The sequence below is a fragment of the Aulonocara stuartgranti genome (genome assembly GCF_965226115.1).
Source record: "Aulonocara stuartgranti genome assembly, chromosome: 6".
Classification (NCBI taxonomy): domain Eukaryota; kingdom Metazoa; phylum Chordata; class Actinopteri; order Cichliformes; family Cichlidae; genus Aulonocara; species Aulonocara stuartgranti.
This window is the reverse complement of record NC_138944.1, coordinates 32326889-32347470: the sequence shown is the minus strand read 5'-3', so window position 1 is coordinate 32347470 and position 20582 is coordinate 32326889. Positions and strand designations below refer to the sequence as shown.

At 41.2% G+C, this 20582-nt stretch overlaps 1 protein-coding gene across 3 annotated transcripts in view; it reads right to left on the bottom strand.

Annotated features, from left to right (window-relative positions):
- LOC309708743 (zinc finger protein GLIS2-like) overlaps positions 1-20167 on the bottom strand; it is a 30890-nt gene extending 10723 nt beyond the window's left edge. For 2 of the 3 annotated variants that reach the window (XM_082537025.1, XM_082537027.1), the window contains exons 1-2: positions 19682-20167; positions 940-1128 (exon numbers count right to left, since the gene is read on the bottom strand). In XM_082537025.1, the coding sequence (XP_082393151.1) occupies positions 940-1105 (166 nt within the window). In that variant the 5' untranslated portion in view covers positions 1106-1128; positions 19682-20167. Of the gene's footprint in view, positions 1-939; positions 1129-12777; positions 12907-19681 lie in introns of those variants that run through there. The other variant, XM_082537026.1, reaches the window with a different exon arrangement.
- Between the last annotated feature and the right edge of the window lie 415 nt (positions 20168-20582).

The following is a 20582-nucleotide window of genomic DNA, read 5'->3' as shown; positions in this document are numbered from 1 at the left end:
ACCCCAGACTGTGTGTGAAGTCATCATTGGGCAGGATACTGAAACTCAAGTTGCCCCCAATCCATCCTTCAGAGTCTGAGTGTATGTGCAAATGTTAGACAAGGCACTTGGGTATGGATGTGTGCATGACTGGGTGAATGAGACTTTTAATAACAAGAGCTTCCATAAACATGGAAGGGAGGACCTTGGCATTGTTCATTAGTTCAGTCACGGCATCCATTGTGAATGATGGATTAGGTCCTCTTTATATGGTGATATATGGACTATTTATTATTATTTATATGGGCTTAAGTTTTTCCTTGTGTGAAGCTCAAAATCTCTTCTCTCTGTCCCAGGTTCACCACTCACCCCAGCTTCAGCCCCTCTGCCTGCACCCTCTACTCTCAGCCCGTCCTACCTGCCTAGCTCTCCAGAAACCTTCCTAAGACTATATTTGCAAACCAACCAACTAAATTTGTTGTAATCTCAGTTTCTATTTTCTGCCCATGGGTCCTTTAATCAATAGCAACAGCAGTGTTTCTGTGTTAAACAGAGACGGAAGCACACAATGCAGTAATACCTAGCACAAAAGCTGACACAAGAATGAAGACACAAAGTCCATTGTGTTTGTGAATGTCACAGAGGTGCTGTATTTTTTTTAGGTCACTTCATATCAGTGTCACACTCCTCTTGTTATGAGCTGCACTGACAAAAATGGGGACAATCTTCTCGAGGACACAAATGAGCTACTGTTCACTGGGTTTGCAATAATAGGTTACCAGGAAAGTGAGGACAGAGAATCAACCTATTACGCTATTGCATTACCACAGTGATAAACTTAATTACTGCGCCATGACAATATCAAAGTCATGTCATGTGTGTATTTAGGAGAGTAGAAATGATGGAGAATTTATTTCGGTGATGCTAAAACTGCCAGATGTTTACCAGGTTAACTCGTACCTGGAGAAGAAGGAGGCGATGGAAAAGTTGTGCACTGTAGCCGCAGTCGTTTGATGCTGATGTGGGCACAAATAGAGGACGGGCAGCTCCTCTTTCCCAGTATCCCTGGACCGTCTGTGCGACCTGAGGGAAGCTTCAAGTCCAGTGGCTCATCCACAGACAACATGGCCGCCGATTATTGTTGCCCACCTAGCAACAGACAAGCAAGTTAACAAACAAAGTGTCTTTATTTCAGTAAAGAGCAATGAAAGCAAATTTATTATTAGGACTTGCTTACTAATGTGTTTTTTTTAATAACCTCCTGGAATAAATCTGTACATTTCTTTTCCCTTTTCTCTCTCTCACACTCAGGGATACTGAGTCTGTTGTGGGTGCTAACCACAACTCCCCACACTCTGAAATGACTCTGACTCATCTGGGAAAGAAATACCTGGGACCCACAAATCAAAACAATCTCATTTACACGCAGGGAGACATTTCTTTCACACCACCGTGCTAACGGACGACTATATAACAGGTTATTAAATAAAAAAATAATTTTGCACATCTTACAGCTACAGATGAGTTAAAAGATACGATAAATTCAATTAATTCACTCAATAAAGTGAGTTGTATGACTAAAATCATCCGTTTTTCTTGATCCAGGTTCTTAGGCTCTCGAGATTCAACATTCACACAAATAGTACAGAGTTACACATCTTTCTTCATGGGATATCCGCTGGTGTATCATCAGCTATCATTCCCCTCTTAGAATTTGGATAACAATATTCCTCTCTTTAGTAGTAGAGCATCCACATTTAGACTTCCAGATGCAATGAGAAATAATTCTGCAATAATCCCAAAAAAATTCTAAAATGACAGTCACAAAACTGTTACAAAAAGCTACTTAATATCCCACAAACTGAAGTAATAGTAACAGTTAGTCTAGATGACACTTCACTAAATTGTGAATACTTGTTAATTAACATACTACCTACAAATGTTAGTTGTTCTAGGTCATGTATTCTGTAATAAGGCAATTTGAAAATAGCAGGGCTTAGTTCTTTCGTTGTCAATTTTCGTTGTAGCTCAGTTCCCGGGGGGAAATCATAATGATGTGGGCCTGTTACTTTGATCCTCTGCATTTCTGTGGTGAACACTCGAGGGCCTAAACTAGACTTTTCAGTAGTTTTCCACTTCTGATGGTATGATACTCTGGGTGAAGCATGCGACAAAAGTTATCCCAGCCAACGACTAAACTCATGGGTTCTTGTTAGACTAAATGACTCAAGACGCAGATATGTGCTGCAAAGAAAAAAAATCTCCCAGCAGAAAACCAAAGAGGGGAAATTCTTGGACCAAACCCGCAGTGAAATGCTTGACAGCTGCCGGGAAAGTCAACGCAATACACGACATTTTTGCACCTGAGAATTCCACAGCTGTTATTCACTCCGTGTCAGTGGGAGTGTGTACGCGATGTCAAAAAAAGCTCATCTAATGTTGAATTACATTTGGTATTATATATAGGGTGGGCCATTTATATGGATACACCGTAATAACATGGGAATGGTTGGTGATATTAAAGTGCTGTTTGTGGCACATTAGTATATGTGAGGGGGCAAACTCCTCAACATGGGTGGTGACCATGGTGGCCATTTAGAAGTCGGCCATCTTGGATACAACTTTTGTTTTTTCAATAGGAAGAGGGCCATGTGACACATCAAACGTATTGGTAATGTCACAAGAAAAACAATGGTGTGCTTGGTTTCAACGTAACTTTATTCTTTCATGAGTTCATGAGGTTTATCTACTCTATGTTATACATACATAACTATAACATAGATATACACTCAACAGTCATAGCATTATGACCACCTGCCTAATATTGTGCTGGTCCTCTTTTGCTCCAAACATCGAGTCATGGACTCCACTAGACCTCTGAAGGTGTGCTGTGGTATGTGACACCAAGATGTTAGCAACATATACTTTAAGTCCTGTAAATTGCAAGGTGGGGCCTCCACGGCTCAGACTTGTTCGTCCAGCACATCCCAATGATGCTTGATTTAATTGAGATCTGGGGAATTTGGAGGCCAAGTCAAAACCTTAGACTCATCGTTGTGCTCCTAAAATCATTCCTGAACTATCTTTGCTCCAGCATTATCCTGCTGAAAGAGGCCACAGTCATCAGGGAATACCATTTCCATGAAAGCGTGTACATGGTCTGTAATGGTTAAGTAGGTGGTACGTGTCAACATAACATCTACATGGATGGTTGGACCCGAGGTTTACCAGCAACATTGCTCGTAGCAACACACTGCCTCCACCAGCTTGCCTTCTTTCCATAGTGCATCAAGTTGCCAGGTGTTTCCTCATTCAAAACTTTGATATATATGTTGCTAATTGCAAGTTTACTTTAAAGAAAAGAAAAGAAAAAAGACCGAACCAGGCTTAACTGTTAGCCCTTGCGTTTAATTGCAACCCTAGCATACAGACAAGACAATGGTAAAATAAAAATATTTCCCCATCCTACAAAAAAGACAGTTTGAAAACATTTCTACTTTGCAGAGTTCACTTAAAATCTTACACCCACAGTGCAGAAATGTTTGCAGGTATCCGTTTCAAAGACAACAGTATTTAAACTGCATTTAGTCAGTGTTTGCCTCCAGTGGAACTCCTAACTGGCGCCAGACGTGGGTTGTAAGTGCATTTTGTGACACAACTGCAAAAGCTCCACAGTGTGTCTCACCATATGACTCTTTAATGATAGCTGGCAGCAAGAGCATTCTTAATTTACTTTCACCGGCTGGATTAAACCTTCCAGCTACATGTACACCTCCTTAACTTCTAAACTTGCTGTCGCCGCAAATTCTTCCACAATCACCGACACAATCCCCCGACATAATATAAGGCAGAGGCTAAACCACAATGAAGTCAGTGTTTAGGTCCTCCTGTCGGCTTGCCAGCTACCTCACCACACTAAGTTTCACATTCCACAGCAACCTTGTTGACTTCTCTCTCTCACACGCACACAGCTATTTGGAGGTACTGTAACAGCACGCACACTCAGGACCATATGTCACACCAGTAGACATGTGTATGGCTCATAACCACACATGAGCCCCCAACCTCCCAACGGGTCCACCCCCTTTTTTCCCCTCAGTGACCTGCATTTGGGCAGCACGCCCAGATCCACTTATGGATCCTCCACTGCCTACAAAAACACATAGTTTGACTATTTGCAGACTTACAGTCAAGCATATGTACATACTTGTGCACTAGTGCATGCACTCACTGTCCTATACAGTATAGTACATACTGGTATGGTCTTTGTATGGTCTTTCCATACTGTCACTCACTGAAAGATGGCACCACTCTACACAGCAGAATCTCCAGTGTTAAATTAACACTGGAGAGTGTCTATATGGGTCCACACCTCTGAGTGTTAAATTAACACTTTTGACGGCGTTATATGTTTAAAAGTAACCTAGTCAGTTTTGAAGATTAACAAAGACTAACACTGAGCAGTGCTGATTTTCTAACACTGGAAAATAACTCAAAATGTTAGAAATATTCCAGTGTTAGAAAATCAGCACTGCTCAGTGTTAGTCTTTGTTAATCTTCAAAACTGACTAGGTTACTTTTAAACATATAACGCCGTCAAAAGTGTTAATTTAACACTCAACAGTGTTGTATTTAACACTCAGAGGTGTGGACCCATATAGACACTCTCCAGTGTTAATTTAACACTGGAGATTTTGCTGTGTACCTCAAACCTTCAACAACAAAGTTATGCTTAAAACCAACCTACATTAAACCCATTTGTTTGAAATCCAAAACACCTCATAAGTCAGGAGCGTCCTCACACAGTGGTTAGATATGCCTGTCAGAACCCCATAAGTCTTACAAGGGAGGCAAGCTGACAAACACGCATACACACAAAGTGCATTGCTTACACATTTTTGCATGGAAATACGTACTGGTTTACACTCAGACTGGATTGCTGATGCTGTGTGTATTCTCAGCACACAAATCGTTATTAGACTCATCCAAATCCCACTTTGACTGTTCGATTTTTTGACGCTATTATATATGAAGCAAAGCAGACACACACATATGCTCACACAGTTTATCCCCTCCCCTCAGGTGTAACACACCCACACATGAGAGTTTGTCCTCCTCTCACAGGAAACATTTGCTTCCACGGTGCCCCGATGTGGCCTCTCCCTCTCTCTTATTTTTTTATTTTTCCTCCCCTGTCTCTCTCTCTCGTGCGCTCGCTTTACTTCCCTCCCTCTCACTCCTTCCTGCGGTTTTCCTCTCCCAGTCCTCCAGCGGAGCATACCTCTCCTGTTCTCTGTACCTCCCACTCCTTTTTCTTTTCTCCTACTTTTTCTTCTCCAGTGCATTTTTGAGCTCCCTTCTTTTATTTCTCCCCAGTTTCACGACTTGTTTTTATTCCTGTTCTGTCCTTCAAATCGAACAAGATACAATGACATGAAATGACAGTGTTAATAACTGAGAAGATAGACTGTAAAGCTTTGGATCAGGCATGGACTTCACAGTCTTGAAGTAAAAACCTTTTTCAGTGTAGGTATTCAATGATTGTTTTTTTTATGTTTTACTCTAGACCTATGCTTGTTCCACGTGTGAAAAACTAGCTGTCAGGATGAGGAGGAATCAGGTTCAACAAGGCAGCAGACAGAGAAAGAGATTTAAGCCAGTCCATCACTCCAGGAACAACGTCAGGCCTGATTTCTAAGGTTTATATATTCTTTGATCTTCCACTCAGTGTCCTTATAAGGTATTATGCAAGACCGCCGCAACAGTGAGGATGATAGGAGGCTTTGTTTTTGTGACGTGGAGGCATACAGAGACAAAAAGAAAAGAGGCCGAGGTGCCCTCGTGAGAAATGAAATTGGACACCTGTTTGAACAGCAGTGGACAAAAAAACAAAACAACTGGTTTGCATTAGGGAGAAAAAAAGGGTTTCTAAGGACATAGAAAGGTTGTTGAGAAGCATGGAGGAAGCAGCGGGGGGTTCCTCTTACCACACACTCTGTGGTGAGTTGGAGGTAAACAAGTTCTTGGAGGCAAGTTTGTTTTTCTTTTAAAGAAAGAGGACAAACACGAGTTTTTCTTTTCTCATTGAAGTCCAAGTGTTGCACAATATGTTTTTTGAGGGCCGGAGAAACTGTGCAGATCATCCAAAACACTAATGACTATATCACATTTCAAACTCCAGTCACAAAAACAAAACCACCTCCGCTGCAATCAAGCGGCTTTTTTTTCTTTTCACCGCCACGGCAGCAAAAAGGAAATTTACTGTCAGTGTTCACAACTTGAGAATGAGTTGCGCTGTTGTTTTATATGATGTCAACTCTGATTCACGGCGCGCGCTCTGTGCCAGCATTCACGAGGGTGAACTTCCCTCAGGAGAGAGAAAAACGGCAACAGTGCGGGGAGACTGAGAGCGAGTGGGCGATGAAAAATGGCAAGGAGAAAACAGAAACTGTGGGAGTCAGACATGGGCTCCCACCCTTTCCTCCCCTCACACTTTTCCCATTATTTGTCTCGGCATGTCTCGGCCTTCCCTCTCTCTCTCTCTCTCTTGCATCTCGGCAGCACAAAGTGATGCAACTGTACCGAGCAAGTCTGCAATAGCTACCAGTAGAGCCTGCAGTGTCTCTCATACTGACACTGGCGTCTACACCACTTATGAAGGGAGTGGTGGCGACTGTCAGGGGGAGGGGGAGCGGGGGGTGGGCGGGTGTAACTTCTGGAATCAGCGACTGTCTTTTTTTCACTTGAAACATACCACAAATCTCACATCTCTATACGTCAATAAGCTTACTTCTGACTCTTGCTGTCTATAGGGAGACTTTTGAAAGGCATGAAGTAGCTGCTCACTTTACCAAAAAATTTGTTCCAAAAGGGCTGAGCTGCTAAGTGTCATGACAAGAAGTGCACATTAGAAAACCCAACTTTAAAAGTTGAACAGTGCTGTTTATTCAAGCTCAGATTCACTCACACAAACAATGCTTTTCCTATTAATTCCTTGAATTAAAGCCCCAGTCAGCCCAAGAGACAGATCAGAAACTCCATGGCAACCGCCAGCTGCTAGAGGAAAATATATATTCCCCAACCAGATGGTGAGGGGTTGCTAGAGGTTTCTGACTGACCATAGGTGAACTTGATCGCTAAAGGCCCAGTGACGGAGCCTTAGAGACTAGTCCAAGTCCCCCTGCCAAACACAGGTTATTACAGAAAACTGGGTATTCCCCAACAGGTTGGCGAGTGGGTGCTGGAGGATGCTGGTCATCAGTAGCTGAAAATGGTTAGTAGCCATTGAAAACAGGCATCATTTTGACTGCTTGGTTAGCGAGCGCTTGCAACATCATGGATCACAAGGAGGATTGTTGGTGTAACACCTACTTTGCAACTACTCACCAATGAATGGGGAATGCATATTTTTTCTCCAACCAACCAAAGATTTCCAGGAGAGGTCGCTGACCAGTCTGTAGGCCTATATGACTAGGTCCTAGGGTTTGTTTTTACATTCAACAACTTCAATAATCAGGGAGTCAACTTCATTGGAAGCTGCAGTGTTGCACACTTGATACTGTCTGAAATGCCACCAGCAATGATCCTCCAGTGCTTCTAGTAAACTGTTATTGCTAATACAAATTGTATTTAGAAATCTGTTCCTTAGGGTGTTTTCACACCTGCTGGTGTTTAGTCCGCTTAAATCAAACTCGGGTTTGTTTCCTCCCTCGGTGCAGTTCATTTGTGCAGGTGTGAACATGGTAATCACACTCAGGTGAGGAGCAAAAGCAAGACCCTAATTAACTCCAGAGTGGTTCATTTATAGTGTGAACGTGAGCCGACCACGATCTGAACCAACTACCAGGTGTACATTACAAGTTTGAACTAAAAACCACCTTGGATTGCTTTTCTGGGATGTGCCAAGGTACAATTAAGGTACAATTAAGGTACAATCAGTGGTTTACTTTTGTTGCTCCCACCCCAGACACATCTGGACAAGAAGCGAGCTGAACGTTTTTTCGTGGTTTGTAGTGATGCATTTAGTTTTGCTTGGAGTTCATTTTGATTTTTCTCTGTGTGAAAAGAAATCAAATCTACAAAACAAAAGAGCTACAAGGTTACTGTGGCGGGGTGGGGCTTGCAGTGCTGTGCAGGGAAGGCAGACGCACCTGCACAGCGAACGTGAACGTGCACCCAGGTCTGCTGTGGGTTTGTTACAGTTACAAATTAATCAACTTATACGGACCAGACTAAACAATCTATAGGTGTGAAAACACCCTTAGTAGTGACCTCAGCTGTCACAAGTAATAACAGTTATTAACCTGTTACAAAAACATCTTCCATGTCTACTAAATTTACAGACTTTTAACATAATTCTTCACCATATGTATTGTGTTAAAATCAACCATATGGTTGTCAGCAATGCCCTTTAAAAAAAACCTCTGTTATATACACTAGGTAGCATAACAATGAATGAACCAAACCTGCTTTATCATACTTTCAAAGTAGATGAAAGGATGAAAGGACTTGATCTTTAAACAAAATGTTTACTTTGTATAAAGAGCAAGGGAGCAGAGAGTCATTTTGTCATAGAACCAAAATTCTTAATGCACCCGAAGGAGTCGCCCCCTGCTAACCATTAGAAAGTGTGCAGGTTCAAGGCACTTTTTCACTGACATGTACTTTTCTGACCATAAAGTACACGACACGCATCTTTTGTAGAAAGTACAATAGTGGTGTAGCTAACACTAATGGAAGCATTTTTTATTCGATTGCAAGTTAATTATTCATTTGTGTCAGATGCCAAATACACAATAGTTTTTGCTTTTTTATATTTAAATCCCAAACAGACTCCAGTGCAGCTATGACCAAAGAGTCACATTTGCTTTAAAATAAACAAAGTGGAACAAGCTCGATCAACAGGTTCTTAAACAGCATCCAGAATGCTGAAAATCACATTTAGGGACATTAGGCAGTGAAATATGTGTGTTTATTGCAAAAATATGGGATACCTGTTTTTTATCATATATAAAAAAATTGCTGAACATTTTGGAAGATAGGCCCTGGGAGGAAAATGCTGGAGAGTTATTTAAGACGCCCCCACTTAGAGCACATGGGGTGGGCGGGCGTTAATCAGATAGGAGCTTTATAAATGGAAAGATCAGTTGAGGAAGAGCTGTAATAAAAGATAAACCCCCCTCGTTACAGTTTATCCCTTCATAACTCAAAGATGAACATAACCATGTATAGTAAACTTCATGCTGGTGGAAGTTAAGAGCATATTTGTACTAACTGAACGGTTCTTACTCCTTAGTTAAAGAGGGTCTGTTTTTCTTCTCTAATTCTTCAGTGTTAAGAATTTTGTCAAATCTAACTCTTTTCAAGAAACACTCTGAAACCACTCCTTTGTGTTTACATTAATGAAATGGGTCAAATGAATGCAAGAAAAAGGGGTGATTTGATTTCACTTTAACCATATCAAACCAAATCACTCCAGAGCTTTTCACTCCCTTTGTACACTCGTACTCCTCCCTGACCAACCAAATGGTTTATTAAACCAACAGTTCATTCTTCGCTCAACACCAAGCAGCAAGCAGACAAAGGAAGTAGCTAACTGATGAACATTTAATCAGCCAATTAGCTCTGAAAGAACCATTATTCTGAGAAGAATGAATATTGGATTTAAATGAATAAGTTAACAGACACTTCACCTCTACCTGCAGCTTAAAGAATAGCCTGTGTTGCTCAGCTTTATAAAGTAGGCCCACACTGGTATAGTACGTCTGTTTTGTGTTTTGAGATTGTTTTGCTCATTGCAAGTGTAAGAAACAGAAATTGCTCACTGTTTACTTACTTTTTACGTCTGTTTCATCAGATATCTGAAATGTGCAGCAGTTGCACTGATGCAGAGTTTAATATGTTTTGTGTATTAGTTTAGAAAAGTGAATCACTATAATAGATGGCTATGGTTTATGTATTATCTGTCCTTATGAAAAGTTTCTGTCAGTGGTAAATGTAGGGACAAATTATTGGCCTGTTGACAAAAAGCTGAGGGTTTCATCCCCATATGGTTTAAATCAGAGTATAAAATTTTCTATTCTTCCGTACGTAAACTCTGAACACAACAGAATACGCATAACCATAACACCATAGCAGTAATACAGCTTATAAAAACCACTTATAGAAAATCATACAGACAGAGCACTCATTCACACTGCATGTTAAAACATATGCATGGCCTAAAAGAATCAAAAACATTGGGGGAGATGAATGGCTTAGTTAACTCAGAACATGCTCATCACTGCCAGTAATTAAACCACATGAGGGCAAAGTGAGCATGTTTCACTTATTAAATCATTGTTTGTATCTACCTGTCTGACTCAGCCCATGCCTTATGTTGTAAAAACGAATTCATAATTATTTGTAATTAATTAGTTAGTAATTAGCACAGACACAGCGCCCCAAGCATGCACTTTATGACAAATAGATGCTAGTCAAATTTTTTATAGCAGCAACATCTTTCCAAAAGATATGTTGATCTCACAGTGGTTTTGGTTTAATTATACTTGGTTTTGGACATGAACACAAATGCCACAAAGAGGCATTCTTGTTACACTTCACTGAAGTCCAGCTAAAGGGTCGATGCATAGCTGGCATGCTGTACTCTGTTTTTTTCTGAGTCTGCGCAGGCACAAAAACTGGCATGTGAACTTCTGCATCGATGTTCACATGCACTCTCTGATGATAAATGCTCACATTCATGGAAGCAATAAAACACCTCCAATGAGTTCACTACTCTGTTAAAGGGTGTGTCGGGCAATTCTTTTCATCAATCTAAAAATAGCATATTCTAATGTAACAGCGAATGTGTTTATTCCATCATCTGAGGCTCATCGTCGTATTTATGACCTGTCCACGTGTGCTTTGGTATTTTGGTAGCCTTTTTAATGCATTTTGGCCACTCGTCCACACATAAACTGCATTCTAAGTGACTGAAAATGGAAAAAAAAACAACCTTCTTCCAGGTGAAGATTTTCACAAAGTCCATGAACATCATGTCCACATGTAAATTTATATTCTTCTTTTTTTTTTTTCTTTTTTTTTTGATGATCAGCTATCCGGTTGTTCAGTCTGACGTCACTAGCCGTGTCTGGGTCTAAACTCCGCTGCAGCTCCATGTATCAAACGATCACTGTGGCATTACTGAGAGTTGAAAAACTGTCTAAAGTCTTTCATCTTTAATAAAATGATCAGCGTTCTGCTCTACCAGGTGTAACACTTGAGTTTAACATCCAGGCATCCATGAAAACGGAACTTATGACATTTAACGGAGTTAGAAGTTAGCAGGGAGTTAGCTCGCTAGCTTCTATCTAAATACAATATAGCATGTCCTGACTGCGGGGTTTTGGAAACAAATTAAAACGTACAGCTCTGTTATCACTTCCAACATAAATGAAGACAGAAAACTAAACAGCAGTGATGTTTGTAGGGTTACTGAAGTTTGGCTAGCTGGTATATAATGATGTGCTACGTGACCGCTAGCGACACAGCTATGTTAGCATAATATAAACAAGCTAACTTTTTTTCCACTCGATAAAAGTTAACGTGAGTGTTCTCGGTGGTCAGGAACAAATGTAATCGCATGGCAGGATGCTGTAAAAGGACCAAACTTCAGCCAGGAGAACAACTGAGATAATCCATCCACAATACGAGGTTAGTCATTCATATACTGCTGCATGGGCTGGGCTGTAGTTACATCCTAAGGTTTTAAAAACTGAGCTTAAATAAATGATTAGCGGTAATAAAAGCCGAGGGAGGTCAACAGTGATCACTGACTGTTTTAGGAGCTTTTTGAGATCAAATAGAAGAAAATACATAACATTAAACATGTTAACAACACAAAAGCCATATTAAACGCAGACTACTTTAGGCCCGGAAGTAGGATTCGTCGCGTCATCACTGAACAACCGGATAGGTTATGTTGCCACTTGTTGCTTAGGAATTCTCTTGACATCAAGTGAGATCATTTTTTTAGCAGAAAATCTTTGTTACAAAAAATACCCATGTATAAAAGTTTAAAAAACAACAACAACAACAATTCAGTAGCATTTTGACATGTAAGGGATCACACTGTCAAATACCTTTCAAATTGAACAATGAAATGGTGCAAAAACAACACAAAAAACAAGATAAAGAAAAAGTAAAAGTATCAACAAAAAGCCTGGTTAGACAAAAAGCTTTTTAACTGAGTCCACAGAGTCGGCTAAATGTAATTACAGTGGGAGACTGTTCCAAAGTCAAGGAGCCACAGACTGAAACGCTCTGTCCCGCTTCTGTCTCGTACACGGGAACACCAGCAGATTGTGAGCCTGCGATCGAACCCTATGAGCAGCAGTCTTCGATTCAATCTGAAATTATTAACTTTTTACTTTTCATTCTCGTTATATTTTAGTTTAGTCTCTTACATCTGTCTCTTCACCTCGTTCAGAACCCCCACCCATAATGCCTTGCAACACATCCGCTACCACCATCCCACCATTTGGCAGCAGGACAAGATCAACATAGACTTCACTTCTCCCCTCTGCCTCTCTGTAATTCCTTGCCGTCAACGGTGCAACAGAACCCCCACACCCACCCACGGGCCCTCCATCCTGACCGTTTCATCCACTGCCACCTTCAAAGAGAAAGACCACGGATGGAGAAGAGGACGAAAAAAGAGAATGGAGGATGATGGAAAAGAATGAGTGGAGGATGAAAAAACGGGAAGGGATGTGGGAAATGAAAGACAGAAAGAAAAGCGAGAAAAGTGTTTTTAACCTTGTCAGGCGAGACAGACGAGGCCAAGCACAGTCTGCATCCCAGAAATCCGTCTCTCTTTTTCCCTTTCCCTCAGTTTTTGTTTTTTCTTTGTCCTTCTTTCCTCTTTCTTTCTCAGCCTCCCTCTTTCATTCCCTCAGCTCTGTCATCCAGACGTAAAACACACAAACACATGTGCCTCACATTCCTGCGTGCAGAGCAGATTCACCCAATTTGTTTCCACTGAGTGTGAGTGTGTGTGTGTGTGTGTGTGTGTGTGTGTGTGTGTGTGTGTGTGTGTGTGTGTGAGGGAGTCTCTGCATGCGTGCTTTCGTATGCGTGTGCTCGTGTATGTGCCAAGCCAGTAAATAATAACCAATCCCAGCTGTACTGTGGACCGTTCCTCTCATTCTAGCTGAGGAAACAAAGAGGGAGGGAAAGGAAAAAGGCTCCATCAAATAGCAGAGTAATGAGCTGGAAAAAAGTCAGCTGAGAATTGAGCAGGAAGAATTAATTTTGTTTTAATGCTAGCAGACATTATGAGTCTTGTAGGAGTGCCAGTCAGTATAGGAGTTGGGCCAGATGCCACCTGAGAAAAACAGTCCATTTGTACACATTTCAATAGAGAGTCAAGGTTCGGCTACCTTTAAGCTATAGGTAAATCACTGCAACAGATTCCTTCCAGATTCCACAAAACAATCCATTACTAAGTTGGCTTCCTCACACTGTGGGAAACAAGCAGATTGACATTTTCATCCAGTTTTCTCTCTGGATTTGTGAAAAACAGTTGAATATGACAGGAACCAAATCTGAAACCAAAACAGGGGTGTTTTTTTGTGCAACCTTAGAAAAGAAGGCGGCTATATCCAAGGAGATTAGACGGGGAAGTAGACAGGACAGCCCACATGAAGAAAGGCAAGGAAGATCTTGAGGAGAGAAATAAATGTTTAGCCACAGGGTCACATCACAGGCCTAGCAGTGTAAGCAGCAATGTCCAGACTTCCCTATCCCTCGCTATCACCTCCAGTTCTTCTGGGTGGATATGTTTCAGAGCCTGCCAATTATAATCTCTCCAGCACATCCTGGGACTTCCCCAGTCTTCCCTCCCATTTGGGCATTTCCAAAACTACTTCACCTAGGAGGTGACACCATTTCGTTTGGAGGAGCCTTTCACTAAGTCCAGACAATCTTCTGTCACTAGCAGCTGGAGGTCCTTTTCTTTCTGTTACTACTCACAGTGGTGATACTGTCCTACTTTTCTATGCATCTAAGGTGGAGATACTGACTTTCCTATATGGCAGGGATTACAAGCTCTTTATTGCTCTCACTGTTTCAAGATTAAAGCAAATCTGTTATACAGATTTACAGTGTAATAATTTTAACTCTGCAAGTTGTCCATTAAAAAGTGGAGATTAGTCCTGAAACAATAAAAACAATCTCTCTCATCTCAACTTTAATGCCACTGATCTGGGTCAACACCACCCTTGCCTGTTCCTCACCTCTCCGCTAATTTCATTACATTACAACTTTAATTACATCATTACTTCGCCTGAGCCAAGGTGAGCCATACCCGAAACTCTGGCTGATTGGGACCCACACCCAGTTTCACACCTTGGCTCAGGCGATTAGAGGATCATCAGGGGGTCCTTTTGTCCCTCTGTGGGGGGTTACTCCCACTAGGTTTATATCTGGGACTCTCCACCATTTGACCTTAGAACTGAAGAAGCTTCTCGGATGAGAGGTGAAACGTCTTCAAGCAACTTAAAGAAGTCCAGACGCTTTTCTTTGCAAGCTCCTTTGACCAGTGCCACTTGATTTTCCCTTCAGTGGAATAACTTATTAAAAAAGTTTGGAGTGCTTTTTAAATCCCTCGTCAGACTCCTTATCTTACACAAAGGTTTTCTTCTGAAGGCACTTGCGCTTTCCAAGATGGTGTCACGCAGTTTAATAGCAAAGACCCTGGAGATCAGATGGAGTCTTTGCATCAAGCAACAAGAAGACCCTAGACATGAACATGACATAATTTCCTTAGGGATTATTAAAGCATTCTGATTCTGAATCTAGATCCTCTGGGTCTACTTTTCAATGGTTTTGAATGTGCAATAAAAGTAGTGGACCACCAAAAGAGTTCCAAAATGTTACTTTGTGTCATTAGTTTGAGTATATCACTTTTAAAAAGGGAAACTGTTTTAAAGAGTGTTGAATCTTTGCTTTACCACATTTGTCAAATTCAGTTCAGATCAAGTCACAACAACAGTGGGCTCAAGACGTTTCATATAGTGAAGTATAACAGGGAGATAAACAATAGAGAGAAAACCCCAACAATTAAACGACTCTCTATGAGTGAATACTTGGCAACAGTGGGAAGAAAAAACTCCCTTTTAACAGGATGACACCTCCGACCTAACCTGGCTCAGGGAGGGGCAGCAATTAAGCCAACAATCTTTCATGTAGGCTTCCTAGCAGACCTAGAGATTTGTTGAGACTGACACCTACGCAAAATTTAACATCATCAAAGTAGCCACAAGAAAAAAAATAAACAGTCATCATATTGTTGTCTACATCTAAGGCCACTTGAACACAGAACAAGATCCTACGCCCATCTGCGACGGCACTTGAGGCTCCTTTACAATCATAATTCCCAACCTTGAGGAGACAAGGCTGTTTTCCTCTCTTTCTCTACCTCACAACTCACTCCCTCGCTCTGCCAGGGCTTTTTCACTGAGGCCAGCATTTCGTTTGCCTCTTTCCTCCAAACACAAACCCAAAAGAAAGAAAGAGGGGTGGGAGAGGAGAAAATGAGAGAGAGAGACGGGGGGGGGGGGGGGGGTTTGAGTCGGGGTTTTCGGAATTTGGTCTATGTTTGGATTGGAAGCGAAGGCCCCAGCGCTGGGCTCTCAGGAGGATAATGGAAAAGAGGGAGAGAAGAAAGGGAGGTTTATGGCTGTGTGTGTACCCTCACAGGTGGTCGGCACATACTGACGGGTCCGGGGGGGGGGGCTTTTGTGTGTCAAAATGTGTGTGTGTGTGTTCACGTGGGGTTGCCGAATCGTGTCCGCCTGTTGGCAAAAGTAACGCCATGTGTGCTCAAAGCATGTATGCTCAAAGATACATGTGTGTATCTTTGCAGATGTTGGCACCAACGCATGTGCGCTTTAGCTTGTAAGAATCAGAGAAGAGAGACGTAGAGAGGAGGTGAATAAGACATTCCTTAGATGCAGAGGAGTGGGGGGGATGCAGGGAGCCAGTGGTTAGTTAGTGGTTTGAAACTAAGAGGAGAAAAATGAACGTCTCGTCCAGGGCTAGGCCTGAAAATGCTACCGCAAACCAACCAACAAGCCAAGTGGGAGAGGAAAGGAGACCGGAGCACAGAAGAGGAGAAGGGGAAAAAAGCGAAGGATATGAAGAGAACCAGTGAGGCCTCCTCTTCCTCCTCTTCCCATATGAGGCCTGCTAACTCCTGCCTGTGCCGCAGGGGAGAAAGAAGGGGAGTGGTGCTTTTATAGCTGGACTGAACCGACTGAACCCATCATGTACAAACAGCAGGGAAAGTATGGAGACAACAGAGGCCTGAGGCCAGCAACCACGCAGGGGGCTTCAGATGGTTTCAGGTTGAGGGCCACAGGAGGGCTGGAGGTCCAAGGAAGAGAGGGATGGAGGAGTAAGAGAGAACCCCTCCAAATCTCCCTCGAGTCCCTTTTCAGTGATACATCAACAGTTTTGGTTGTTCTTTCTTTTACCTGTTGCTTCTTTTATTCACCTTTGTCCTTCTTTTCTTTCTTTGACTATTTTTCCATCTCTTTTCCTTGTTTTCTTTCTTATTTCCTCCACCCTCATCTTCATTCTTTGGTTATTCCTGCCGCATGTCTGCTCCATTTTCATTTTCATTCCTGTTTGCCTTTATTTTTGTTCCCTTCATTTTGTAACATTTCTTTCGTCTTTCTTTTTTATCCCGTCTTTCTGGCCTTGGATTGCTTCCTTTCCCAAACTGTTTTTTTTTCTTGGCTCATCACTGGACTACTCCACTTATTAAATAACTCATTCAGTCAGTCTCTTTTTTTGGCTAAATTGCTTTCTTCCTTCATTCCTTTTGTCTTTTTTTTGCTGCACTTTTTTGTATTGCACACTCCCTTTCTTATGTTTTATTCCTTTTCTTTTCTTCTGACTACCGTCCTATCACATCTGTTCCCATTGTTTTCCATTCTCTTTCCATCATCTTTGTTTCCCTTGTTTTCCCTGCCATCCTTTCATTCTTGCGTTGATTTCCTCCTTTGTTAGTCCACATCAGATTATTTATTTTTCACTTTATTCACTTCTTCCATTTCATCTTCTGCCATCCTTTTCCTCCCCGTGGCTCTGTTTGCCCTGAAACTTTAATTTTTGCCCATACAGTTTAGTCATTTTGTGTATTTTCTTATAACTGATTAGTGTTGTGAACTGTGATCCTTTGTTTCTTTTTTCACTAACTTTGTTTCTACTTTTTTTGTACTTTCTGGTCTTTCTTCCTTATTTTATCATTCCTTCCCAACTCTTATCTCCCTATTCTATTTCTTTCTTTCTTTCTCCCTCTTTTAACAATTTACTTAAAACTTGTACACACAACCCTGCAGGTGTCCATATGCATGAGCAATGTTCCCACCCTGTAGCAGACTGAGTGGGTGGAAGGGGCCTGTAAGACAGATGCACCCAACAACAACAGGAAAGGAGTTTTCTTGGCTCAGAGTCTTTTCTAAAATCCATCCATGTGCGTCTGCCCAACCTTTGGAGAGCAGCATGATGCAACAAGCCTGCAACACACGCAGTACTGCATGACATGAAAACCACAAAATCAGCAAAAACTTTCGCCCCGACCACCATGTAACATCAGTAAGGGATTTTTGTTGGTCTTATGCACCAGTGGCCACTCCCCAAACCCTAAACCAGGATTTCAGACCCCGGAGAATTGAAGTCTAAGTGCAAGAATGAAGTTGGAAAGTGTTTTTCTGATACAAACTTATGCAGCAAAGCACAGAGGAGCTATGCTTGGTGTGAGGAGAGTGGAAGTTTTGTGTGTGCTTTGTGTCCACCTTGCCACACTTATGGGTGTGTAGAGTTGGTGTATATGGGAGTATTTGTGTCCCTAAATATGGCAATGTAGCTGTTTTAAATTTAAGCATTTGAGTCTAGCACAAGTTGGTAGTTTGTGGACAGAAAAGGTCTTACGGTATGCAATTATATACAAACACAATTGTGGATCGCCGCAAAAAACGACAATAACGCCACTGTTACAATGCATGAAGCTAAAAATATGTCCCTTGTCAATGCATTTTCTCAGAGTATAGGCTTTCTGCTAATTTGGTTCAACTGCTTCCAGAGTGAAGACGCTACATTAGGAAATTCCAGCCAATGTCAGTGTTCAAAATACCAGTCTGGGCAATACCAATAGTAATACTTGGTAATCGTGTAAAGAGTCTTTGAGATCTTAATTAATCAAATAATCTTTCAACATTTAGTCAGACCACATCTGATACAGGCAAGAGAGAGACACGGGAGATGAACACAGGCCACTGACACTGCTAAATGCCATCTAATTTTTAGATATGCCAATAAAAAGTCAATAAGGTCAATGCCAATATTTGGCTGACATGTTGTTACAACCCCACTTCAAACTTCATGCCCCACCTTGAAAGCACTTTACCCCACCTTTTTATTTGGGCATGCTCGTATGGCACAAGCACAGTGGACACAGTACAAACTGGTTACAGGATGATGGCAATAACTGTAACACAGGCCAAATGATGTGGATGGTACATCGATGTGCAATGCTAGTCCAGTTAACTGTCACTCAGAAAGCAAAAAGAATTGTGGTGAAGAAATCAAATGTAATTGATTTTATGGGTTTTGTTTTGGGGTTTTTTTTCTTGATTGATATTGGATTTCTTGAATTGATCGAGAAGTAGTTCTAGTTAAGCTGAGAAATTCTTAGTGATCTGACAGCCAAACAACGTCCACCCTAATTTTGTTGTTGTTGTTTGTTGATAAACTGTTTGTTCATAAAATGACAATGTGAAACAATATTGACCACAAACCTTTTCTTGCTAGATATTCCAACAAGGACATCCAGCTGAGTGTAAGGTATATCTCCAGTCTCAGCACAACTTTGCTTTTGGAAACTATTTTTCAACCAGACATCAAGGTAAAGGGGACAGCTGATGCTTTTTCATATGTAGCAATTCTTTTACAGCTCGTTGAGCCCTAAAATTGTGATGTAACTTACCAATTTGTTACTAACCAATTCATTTGCACTCTTCTTTGTAAACAAGGAAATAATGCTGTTGTTTTCCTAGCTTGGACCACTGTCCCTCACATCAATGTTTAATGTTTAAAATTCAACAAAACAACATTTCATCAAGTCCACAGAGTTTTAGTGACTGGTTATTTCTTTAACTTTTTTTTTTCTCCAAGCAAAATACATTTCAGAAGAAAATCAGAGCTCCCAGACGAAACCCCTGAGGAGCTCCTGAGATTACCAGGAGTAGGAAGATCATATATGGCTGTAAAGATTATTGTCATTAATATTAAATTAATCGTTTTAAGAAAAAATCATAAAATGTCATTTCAAAAACTCAAAGCAATATCTTTGAAAAGGTCAGAAAAAACAATATATATCCAGATTACAGACAAAGAAAACCACAGGTGCTAAAGATTTCTAGTATTTTTATTGATTAGATTCATTAAAACCCCTAAAGACAACAGATGTCAACCTGTATTAATACTGTAAATGTTTGTTTTTTAATACTTGAATCATGGCTCGTATATTTATACATAGCTAGTTAAATTCTGTAAGTGCTGCCACACTTATGGCCGCCACATATTGTAAATCAATATTAGGGAAACGTCAAGGGACTCTTAGATTTCTAGATACACAGACAAAGCTGAGATTTACCTTATAACAGCCTGTTAGTGAGGCAGATCTTCTCCCTGTAGTTTGCCTGAAGATGCTTCTTCAATGGTCGTACTGTGAGCTCAGAAATTCATCAAAATCAAGCGAGTTTGTCCGACGTGTCCTGTATCATCTTCATCAAAGTTGTCGGTTTTCACTGGCTGCTCTCAAAATCAAAGAAATCTGCGTTGTTGAAAAGCAAATCCTCCCCTCGGGGAATCGTTCGGAAGGTAAAATATCTATTGCTAGTGGTCAGTTTTCACATATGTATTGGAAAACCTTGTCCTGGGAATATTTTTTCTTCAAAATGACTATTATGTAAAAAAAATTTAAATGAATAGGGATTTTTTTTTAAATTGTGTGTCACTCAAATATACGAATGCAGGATACTCTGCGGCGTAAATGTCAAATCTGGCGTAAAATCAGGCTCTCCGAGAGGCGCATCGCTCAGTTGCGACGCTGGTCAACTGAGCTTCCAGCGGCGGAGAGGAGGGAAGAAGCTGTCTGGGAGGGAGAAAGGGAGAGGGGGCGTGGAGAGACACTGTGACAGCATGAGCGAGAGAAAGAGAGGGAGAGAGTCTGACATCCGAGGGAGCATTCCTCCTCCAGCTGTTGAATATCTGGACGTTTTCATTGCAGCGCTTCTTCATTTTTATTTTGTCATAGGGGAGACCGGGGATAGCTGTAACGTGGGTCAGTTGTAACACTTCCAATTTCTCCAATCAGGGCTAAGTTTCAAATGATGTGACTCATCCTGTGCATGCCCAATTCAGTTCTGCTATCACATGTGAAAAATCAGCACATTTTGTCAAACACAGACAATTTAACATGAAAAAAAGTCATTTGTATGGCAAAAAGTAAGTTTTTCTACTTTATTTCAATGTTTAATAGCATTATCTGCTTT